Consider the following 10966-nt stretch of genomic DNA (forward strand, 5'->3'; position numbering starts at 1 on the left):
TCCCCTGAGTGATTTGCATCCTGCTATACAGAGGAATCACAAAAAGGCTTTTGAACGGCGTAAAACCGCACGGCGATGAACAATGTGATACACGAAATGTTGCAACAATTGCAAACTGGTCCAGGCTTTCATCAGGTTCCATTTGTTTGCGTTTCTTTATGGCGAAAACTCTGTAACTTCACGCTTGCAGGCCCAACACACGGACGAACCCGGTGACTCAATGAACCTCAGACGGCTGCTGATGCTGCTGATGTTGCTGCTCATGTTCGGGTTTGAGGATGCTGAGATGGGAATGAACTCTGAGCGCCATCGGATGACATGCACTCAAACACCTGGCGGTCGGAGCAGTTTTAAAGCCTCCCAGTCTGAGCTGCTGCTGCCACCTGCTGATCGCCAGCTGATTAACAGGAAGCCAAGTGGCTCCTTATGAATGAGACGGTCCCTGCTGTGCTTTCTATATGAACAAGTCAGACGTTTGGTGTGCAGCTTCCAACTGTAATGTATAATTTACTCTTTTGTTCCTCGCTGAATGAGAGATGCAGGGATTTGATCAAATTATAACTTGCAACAAGAGTGCTGTTAAAACACGAATGAATGCCACAAAATAAAACACAACATGTAGAATGAAAGGAGGTGGTTTATACTCTACTGGAAGAAAACCAACTTTACATTTGACTGCTGCATGTTTTTCAGCAACTCTAGAATCTTCTTGTAGCTTCAAGTTACAAATAGATTCCTAAAAAGGCTGAAATTACATTCAGTGTTATTTATTTATCAAATCTATTAAAATTCTTTATATAGAAAAATCGATGGATTAACTCATGAACCACCAGGATTATTAACAGTCTTTACCAATTGCTAGTTTCGGATGATTTACTTCAAAACGGCATAGTGTTTAGAGCTTCTTACATGCTGTTCTAATAAATAAAATTTAGTTGTTTTTTTTCTTTACTATAAAAAACAGGTAAATATTGTCAACAGTTTGGCTGATCTGCCTCCAGCAGCTGCACTTCAGCAGCTGGTTGTCTATTTCTGAAATGTTTCCATCCAAAAGACCCACTAAGGCCTAATTTATTTTACAGAAAACCAACACATACTGATGAGGACACAATAACCCAAACAGCTGCACAAATGGAAACAACCTAGTCTAAAATTGTCGAGCTGCTTTTTTTTTTTTCTTTTTTTTTTTAACTCTAGGAGGAAGCGTCATGCCTCAACCCCTCTGTTTCCTTCTCCGAGACTCTGAATGAGTCTGATGGAACATCCTGGAAGTCCCATTAAAGAGTCGCTGTGATGTTAGTAAACTAAAACGCTACTCATGAGTATTGGCAGCTCTGCACAATGAGCTCATCGCATCTCTTCACTGAAGAATGATGAAGAATGATTCACTTTTTCACTCGCAACTATAGGAATAAAACAGAAGCTTCGCTTCAGTTCAATTTATTCAAATTAAAGGTGTGCGTTAAATGAATCCTATCAGTTAACCTCCAGCACATCATTCACATTCAGGCCAAAATCAAATGGCAAGTAAAATATTTTGTCTTGTTGTGTAATTTTATTCCCTGAGCGTTTCAGTTTATGTCACTGAAAGTGTTTTAGATCACTGATTAAAATTAATGATTAGTCTACATTCTTCACTTAAGTGTTTCTGCTCTAACATCAAACATTCACTGAGCTCCATTAACTTCCCTGACATGAAAACCCTACGGGCAACTTTAAAACTAACCTGCAAATCTCATTTTAATTAACTATGTAAACACGTTTATTTATAATTCAAGAGGTAGAAGAAATAAAAAGTGTTTTTTTTAGTCTGTGACAGTGGGTTCAAAAGGTTGAGTTAGCTTCAGTAAAAGTGTTGTTTTTGTGATATTACCCATTTTTAGATGACTTTTAGCAATCAGGTAAACCTTCCAAAAAAACTCTGGCCCTATATGTGAGAAAGTAATTACCGTTTGAAGGAACAGAAAAACCGTCAGGCATTTGCAATGAGTTTTTTAACATCGATGTGGAAGAATTTTGGCCAACTTTTCTGAGCAGATTTAGTTTACTTCTGTTACATTGGAGAGTTTTCAAGCATGAATAGCCTGCTTCAGGTCATGCCGCAGCACAAGGACACTCCAAGTTGTTTTTTTAAGCCATTCAGAGGGTGACTTACTGATCTTTGATCATTTGAAACGTTTCAATTTGATAAAAAGGGAAATTTAGAACATTTAGAATTTAGAACAAATGTCTTTTCAAAGTTCTTTACGACTGGGCCCTTCTGCAAGGTTTTAGACTCATAAATGTCCAAAGGGGGCATCAAGGAGACATCATGCAAACTTCTGTCAAACACCTTAAATTTGTATGCATTTAATTTTCAAATTGCACTGTAAGTGAAATTTGGGTCTGTGCCCTTTTTTATTTTTTGTTTCTTTTTGCTCTCAACCCTAAAAATAATGACAACTCCAAATTTTACAAGACTTCATTTCTTTTTTAAATTCTTTGAACTTGAATACTTGTGATAATCAGTCATGAAGGGAAAGTGAAAGTTTAAAAAATACCACATTTTTAAGAGTAAATTTACAACTGTGTCATTAAAGACATATTTCTTGATTTTCATCTATTCTTTTTTTGTCATTTATCACGGGTCACATTATTTTTTTCTCCATTATATTTTTTCGCTTATTATTTCATTATTTCTTCTAAATAATTTTGTCTGCAACTTATTGTCAATACTTCCAAATAGCTGTAAACGTATTCGTGCCTCACGAAGTTTGGAACTATTAATTTCCCTAATATTTGTGCAGAGACGCAATCTGTCCACAAGAGGGCAGCCTTACCTCATTGATTAATTCAGGCTGGAGCCGCAGATTTCTCATGGTTTTCTTCAAAGCAAAACCTGCTCATTGTAGACAACTTCTTTGAGTAAAGTGACTAATTAACATTAATTTTAGTTGGTATATTATTATGTCTGTCTTCTCAATATTATTTTAGACAAATTTGTACTTTCTAAGCACTTTTTTTAAATATATAAAACTAATATCCTGTTTGTTTGAGCAGTGTCTGACTGAACCTGACTTTTTCATTCGCCCCAACTGTTCAGACATCTTCAGTTTTCGAACATCTGAAGATGGGAGCCTCTCTCTCTGCGGCATACGGCTTATCAAAGCTAAATCCACTCGGGTCTGTGGTCTGGGTGCAGTGCGTAATGAGCTGTGCGCCTCCAGGAGCCGCGCATCGACGCTGCCGTGCGCAAATCAAACCAACTGAACCAAAATAGTGAGAGAAACATGAATCTGTCCTCCACGAACTCCTCTGCGTGGAAAGCGGAGTCCGTGCTGATTTCCGTGGGATTTTCTCTCATCTTTCTGCTCGGCATCGCGGGGAACTCTCTGGTCCTTGCAGTTCTTTGCCGCAACGGACAGATGAGCACCAAGACCACCAACATGTTCATCTTCAGTCTCGGGGTGGCCGACCTCTGCTTCATTGTTTTCTGCGTGCCGTTCCAAGCGACCATCTACACCCTGGATCAGTGGGTCTTCGGTCCGGTGGTTTGCAGAGCCGTGCACTTCATCATCTTCCTGACCATGTACGCCAGCATCTTCACACTGACCGCCGTTTCCCTGGACAGGTGCGCAACTCCGTGTCACATTTTTCACATTCTCTTGTAAATGTTAGGTTTCAACGAGTTAGTCGCAGAACACTGTTTTAGTTTCAGCACAAGTCAGAAAAATAAAATACAATAAAATAAATCGTAATGACGTGCGTAAGTTCAGAAAACTACAAAGTTAAGCAAAATACGTGTTGTTGACTGAAATAAAAATGAGATCTTAAAACTATCTACTGCCGACTCTCAAACGCCTTCACGCTCCGTTTTACTCCCGGTATTCAGCTGAGCATCAGATAACCTTCGCTTCCTGCGTGAGAGCTGAGAGCATCAAAGAGGGAAATGCTCAAAGTCTTCAGGTCAGAGATACCACAGTCAGCTGGGATGGAGAAGCAGAACATCAGAGGAGCTGGAAATAATAAAACCAGATTGCAGTCTAAGAATAAAAACGTGAAAGCTTTCCGTTGTTAATCAACAGTGAAAGTTTGTGTTTTTCAGTTTCAGAAATTTTGATGCTGCTGCCTGTAGTCTGGCATACTGAGGAATCTTTTTATTTTTATGTATTTATTATTATTATTATTATTATTATTATTATTATTATTATTATTATTATTATTATTATTATTGTTGTTGTTGTTATTTTTGCTTGACAAATTGACAAATTATGAAAAACTAACAAAATCCAAAGACGACGATAAGCTCTGTTCTTTTGTGTCTAACAACCCTATCCTCAAGAACAAACCTTTATGTTAAAGGTCTATCATGACTCGTTTTATTTATCAGTGTGAAAGGAAGCTCACCCAAAGAGCTTCAGTTCATGTAAAAAGTCTAGCCTGGTAAAAAAAACAACAACAAAAACCAGCCATGACCAGGCTGAGAAATCTGTCTCTTTAAGCGTCACTGCTCATGTGTTATCTCAGGTTGAAATAAGACATTTTAAGGTTTTTATTGCAACTGTAACTTGAAACTACTTTTAAGTGTTATACAATGTTTTAATGACTGCTTCCATCATCGACATTGAATCCCCCTTTGTAATAAATCTTTAAGCTTTTATTTTTTGAAGAATATGGCTTTATTTTCTAAACAGCAACAAAATTCCTTTTTTTTTATTTCCATCTAGTGTAAAAAAAAATATTGAGGATTTTACTAGGAAGCGCATCTTCAAACTTTATTTTGAAAGACCAACCTAATCTCTTTTTTTATGAGGCTTAGTCACTTTAGCAATTGGAATTTTATTTTATTTTTAAGACTACCAGTAATTTTATTTTTTTTTTAATTTCATATTTGAGACATTTGTTTTCAATTGGTACAACATAAATAAATTGAACTGAATTGAATTGTAGTTTAATTAAATTCCTTACTACTTGGTGGAATTGGCTCATTAGGACTTTGAAAGCGTCTCTTGTCATGATTCAACATAAGACTGAGTCTGTTCCTCCCAACCAGATGGCTAATTGTGAGATGTACTTCAGTTTAATAAGAAATTCTTAATATTGAGGTTTGTGGTCGCGTGTTAGCCAGAGGCATTGTACGTCACATCTAATCTGGCTTCAGCAGCTCAGACTTGGTCACTTTTTATCCACTCAATGGTTGACTTTGAAGTTTCTGAGAACAACACAAACTTTTACCTCTCAACCAACTTAGTCGTTCCTCCGTTTCAGAAGTTCTTTCTTCTGTTTCTACAGGTATTTAGCCATATGTTACCCACTTCGCTCCCGGCAGATGAGGACTCCAAAGAACGCCCTCATCTCCATCTGCCTGGTTTGGTCTTTGGCTTTGGTTTTCTCCACACCATACCTTAGCTACTTCTCTCAGATGGACCTTGATGGCACCTTGCTATGTATTCCTGCCTGGGAGCCCAGACCTCGCTTCATAATGGACCTGTGGACCTTCATCTTTGGATACCTCATCCCCGTCCTGGTGCTCAGCCTCACATACGCTCGCACCATCCGCTACCTGTGGACCAGCGTAGATCCTGTCAAGGACAAGTCAGAGTCAAGGCGTTCCAAGCGGAAAGTCACCAAAATGATCCTGATTGTGGCTGCTCTGTTCTGTCTCTGCTGGCTCCCTCATCACCTCATCGTCCTCTGCATGTGGTTCGGACAATTCCCGCTCAACCACACAACGTACGCCCTGCGCATCCTCTCCCATTTGGTAGCCTACGCCAACTCTTGCCTCAATCCCATCGTCTACGCGCTCGTCTCCAAGCACTTCCGCAAGGGTTTCCAGAAGGTTTTCAGCTGCTCGAGGAAGAGGAGGGAGGAGAACAGGGTGCACGTCATCCAGGCAGTGAACACAGTCAGCAACATCGAGACGAGACCTTCAGAGGAAGAAGCAGCTTCCACTGCAACCTGACAGAAGAGAAACTCTGAGAAACATCTCTTAAAAAATGACAAATTCTGTAAATATTACTGATGTTGCTGCTATTAATAATTAATAATTGGTTAAAAAAAAGTGAAAAAGCAACTTTGAAGGAAGATGCGGACAGTTTTTATTTATTACTGTTGTTGAAATTATTCTCTGTGTTGGCGTAGCCTTAGGTGTTGATCCATCATAGAAGATGGTTAATGAATTTACTGACTGCCTGGGATTTATTGTCCTGAGTGCTGTTCAGAGTTTGAGTTCAACATTGAAACAAAAACAGATCACAGGAACATAGAGTCAATTTGGTGCCATTATCTTTCAGAGTTTCAAAATCTGAACAAAAGACTAAAACGTCGTTCCTACCCAAATGTAATTTTATCCATTTGACATGTACCAGCCTCACGCAGGTGTAGATTCTCAGTCACACAGGGCATGACAGTCCTAAGTACGTAAGAAAGTAATTGGACTTCTTTCTCGCCTCTGTTTAATCTCTCATCCTTGTTCAGAACTGATGAAGTCTTTAGTTTCTGTTGTGATTTTTTTTTTTCTTTTGGTTCTACACACACTGGCTGTGTCTATTTTCTAAACAGCATGGCGGAAAATTACCATGCTGATATTCTTGTGCATAAATCTTTGAAAAGACAAATGTGGCACATTCAGGTACCTGGGGACTTGTACCTAAAGACAGTCCAGTCTTTTAGTGTGTGTAAAATATCTGGTTTCAACTTATATATAACAGGGTCCATAAGATGTAGAGGATTTGTGAATGAGATGCCCATATGTTTCCATGTATTGCTCCAACCTTGCGAAATGTTAGGGACACTACTGGTAAAAGAGGCTGCGCAAAGTATTAACAACAGATGTGTTGACAAAATTAAATGTTTGATTTTTCAAAACTTTTCAGTAAAAAATTAAAGTCTTTTTACACATATTTAAAAATAATACATGTTATCAAGTTCTGAACCCGATAACTATGACATACAGTTATAATACGGTCCCATTTTCAGACCTCTGCGGTGCATAACCAGGGGAGTCGCCCCCTGCTGCCCGGCGGAGTGCAGATCTAATACTAATTTACTCTGACACTTTTCTGAGAGCCTAAAATATCTGGAACATACTGCGGTCAAAAGAAAAAACGGTGATTACTGTGAAACATCTCACTGTGACTTAAATATAGAAAACAAATTACATCTCTCTAAGCATATTATGCATCATCAAAGTGGGGGAATAAAACTCATATTAGTACACACACACACACACACACACACACAGACAGACACTCAGTGTTTCCTTCACCTGCACTTGGGCTTTAAATATTTTTAATCTAGGCATTCACGCTGAGCCTCTCCGTGAGTCGTGTGTTCAACTGGTCAACGCTACAAACAGGATACTCTGATGGTTGTGAGTAACTGATCTGTAAAAATAAACTTGCAATAATTCTCTGGTTGTGGTCAAACATCCTGACATCCACTGCTGATCCATTCTTATGAAAATCAAAGCAGTTCTAAGCATAAATATTGCCTGTATGGACCAGCTTTCACTACTGACTGACCAATAAACTACGTATTGCATTTCATCCATCTGTCATCCATACCTGGTGATGCTTTTCTTGATCCATCTCGAGAGAATTTAGATGCGTTCGACATCAGGGAGGGTCGATGGTAGACGTAGGCGGCGTTGGACTGTAACCATAACGTTATGTAATTGGACAGATTTCCTTGTGTCTTCATGTCCGAACATCTGCTGCGATCAGCCTGTTGCGAGCAGGCCTCTAAAGCAAAATGTCTGCATGATATTGCTGCTGAATGTTATTGCGTGCTCCTAAAAAAAATTGACGGAACATTAAAATACTAGTGTAGAGCAATATGTGAAAGTTATGCAACGGGAAATCAGAAAAGTATTCAACAGGAAAAGACACTTTATTCTTTAGCTGATTGTCTATTTTATGCCAGGCTTTCATTTTTCAGCTCTTTAGGAATCATTTTTATTGAAGCAAAAATTGTATTTTCCACCTGTGTTATTGTTCTGATTTTCTAATAATCAGAAGATCATGCCCAAAAAAAGGGTTTGTTTTTTTGTTTTTTTTTAAATGTGGTGTTTTAACCACAAAGCCTTGACTTTATGGTATTAAATGTCAAGATTTAGGTCTGAGTTTACCTAAAAAGAGAATTTTGAACATGAAATTGTAAAAGGAACATAGTTTATTACGTTCAGGTGGAACAACCGAAGAGGGGAAAGCGTAATCTGGACCGCTGTTATGGTGGGCTGGAGAGCATCAATGGATAAAATTAGAAACAAATCATGTTATGTGTAAATGTGTTTTTTTTATTTCAGACTTGTGGCCCTTAATTAGTTCCTGTTTGGCCGAGAAGAGACTCAGAATAAGATTTATGAGTTTATTTAATGTTTAACTTCATCAGTTTTTATATTACGAATTTAAAAGTACATGTTTTGTTGAACTAATGGAGATAAGTTGTGTTCAGTAGAACAGTGTTGGGTTTTATTCCTCTTCACAGAAGCCACACCTGACTTGGTGTTTTTGTGTTAACCAATTCATCTCCTGGCCTACGCAGCCAATAACTTCATCTTCTCTTATTAACCCTTTCATGCATGAATTATGATCCTTTGTGTCGGGATTTTTTGTCCAATTTTTTATTTTATTTTCTTAAGGCATAAAAAAAGGTAAGAAAATTTAAAAAAGAATTTATTTGGTGATCACTAGTAATTTTCTCCAAATACAAAGTTGTTATTTGAAAAATACATCTGTAGTATTGTATTTAGTAGTATTTCTAGCAAAATAGTTCAGAAATTATGGGATGTTCCAATCATTTCAATGAGGCCCAAGATGATCACAACAGCTGAATATTACATAAACCGTAGAAAATTTCAATTCTAAAAGGCATAGATGTAATGTTCTGAGTCAGACTTCCACGCTACAGCATTCTGGCTTTTTGAAGTTTCTTTTGTTTTTGTAAATAGTTTTTTTGTAAATACTCATTCTTCCGAGTCTTCTTTCATGTAATGTAAATCTTCTTTTGTTGTTTGAATTTAATCCATCTCTCCAGTCTAAAATTGCAGCAAATTCTAAGACAGTAACTCCTCATCTCATAAGCTTTTTAGTAATCCTCGCCTAAGAAGATAAAAGAAAATGTCTGAACAACCCAGTTCTCCTTTTAGACAACACATGCCAGGAGATGTACAAATAAAAACTTCACCTATTCAAAAGCTCTAATCTATCCCTGATTTCTTTGAATTTTCCATCCAAGCTCTCAGACTTTATTATTATGTTTTTAAGTGAATTTAATTTTCCTCTAAAGACCGCTTGAAGAGATTACAAGAAAGAATCAGGACAGCAGTCTCTACCAGCCGCAGATGTTTTTTCTCTCTTCTGCTGATCTGTTCAAACTGCTTTTGCTAGTTAAAACAAGGCAGCCCTACACCACTGTGAAAGTCCTGAGGATCATCAATGATTATGACAAATGTAAGACAGGCCTCGCTGTTATTTTTGGTCAGCAGTGATTTTCAGACTCTCCCACCATTTCCTCCCCCAGTCTCTTTCTTGTTGTTAAATTATGAACACTGACCTTAGCCAAGGTAAATGAGGTCTGCACCACTTTAGAGACTCCAGGATTCATCTTCCACAGATGTTTCGGTAAGTCAGGCACTGCTGGGAAGATTTGTCAGTTTCAGATGTTCTCTATTCATGAATAATGGCTTTCAATTTTGTTCATTTGTGTCCAAAAGCCTTAGAAAAAGGTTTTCTAACTCTTTCCAGACATGTTGCTTTTTGTAGATCTTTTAGCCCAAGAGCTACATTGTCAGCCAGGTACTTGATTCTACAGTTCAGACGGTAATCAGGCCTAATTAAAATGAATAAAATACATTATTAATCAGAGTTTTTGTAGTCTGATTATGGGCTAATTAGTTTCTCACATGGCGACAGGTTGGGCGTCTTTTCTCTCAACATAAAATCATTGAACACTGTTTTTTTTAAACACTTTTCTTTTACTCAAATTGTATATTTTTTAAGAATAGCATTTGCTTTAGAAATAAGAAAATGAACAAGCATTTTCCATGCATCATATGTATTCCTAGGCTGTAGCCATTGTATTTTCCAGCTGAAGGTCTAAATTCAGACTAAATTGTTATTTAGAGAAAGACTTGATCTTTTGTTCCGCCGTCTTCACCTTTTTAATGAAACCTGGAAGGAACCAAGCAACCGGGATCGATCGGCATTGCCTTGTTGCTATGGAGACCTGCCGATTCCGAGGTGGTCGAGTCGTCTTGGTGACAAGAGGCAACATCTTCACCTTTCACTGTGACCCACAGGATGATTTCAATGCCATGGGGGAAACATAAAAACAGCTCAGTAGACTTTAAAGCTCCAGGGCTGCATCAGCGTCATCATCACCTGGAGGACGCATTCAGCAAAACGTTCAGCTCTCTGCCAAACGAGGATCTTTAGGAGCCTAATGAGTTATGCTTCATTTATAGCCTCCATTTACTCTAAATTTGGCACTTTTTAAACCACTCTCTCTGTCAAGCTGTAAGCTTGAAATCTCACTCCGTCACCTCTGTGACGACAATAATGTTGAGCACATTATTAAAGCAGAAGCTCACCTTGAGTTGGGCTGCAATGTAAAATGAGGACAGCAGATTTTTGAAAATTGTAAGTAAACAGTTGTGGAGCTTTCAGAAAAATTTCAGAACAATTATCTTAAATGTTAAAGCTGATAAACAACTATGAACAAGAGAAGTAGATTTTGGATTTATGGCACAAAAGCATGTTGGATGTGGACCCAATCTGACTTAACCACCTGCTGTTGATGAATTCCAGCAGTCGCCATGTGGTGCCCCAGCACCACTGGCAGTCCCACAGCCCTCAGGATGCTACTGCCACTACCATGCTTTAAAAGCGGAACAGCACGTTTATGTTTAAAAGCCTCTCTTTGAATCATCCGAGCTTATAGTAGATCTCTGCGCTGAGGTCAAACACTTTTTCTTTTCTGGTCATAA

General features: G+C 38.2%; 1 protein-coding gene across 1 annotated transcript; it reads left to right on the forward strand.

The window, feature by feature from the left end:
- The first annotated feature begins 2238 nt into the window (after positions 1-2238).
- Positions 2239-7526, forward strand: LOC103481593 (galanin receptor 2a). The gene is made up of 2 exons (XM_008437172.3): positions 2239-3610; positions 5272-7526. The coding sequence occupies exons 1-2, from the start codon at positions 3270-3272 to the stop codon at positions 5939-5941; spliced, it is 1011 nt and encodes a 336-aa protein (XP_008435394.2). The 5' UTR covers positions 2239-3269; the 3' UTR covers positions 5942-7526.
- The last annotated feature ends 3440 nt before the right edge of the window (positions 7527-10966 follow it).

This window comes from Poecilia reticulata, chromosome 19 (genome assembly GCF_904066995.2).
Source record: "Poecilia reticulata chromosome 19, P_reticulata-male-v2, whole genome shotgun sequence".
Classification (NCBI taxonomy): Eukaryota; Metazoa; Chordata; class Actinopteri; order Cyprinodontiformes; family Poeciliidae; genus Poecilia; species Poecilia reticulata.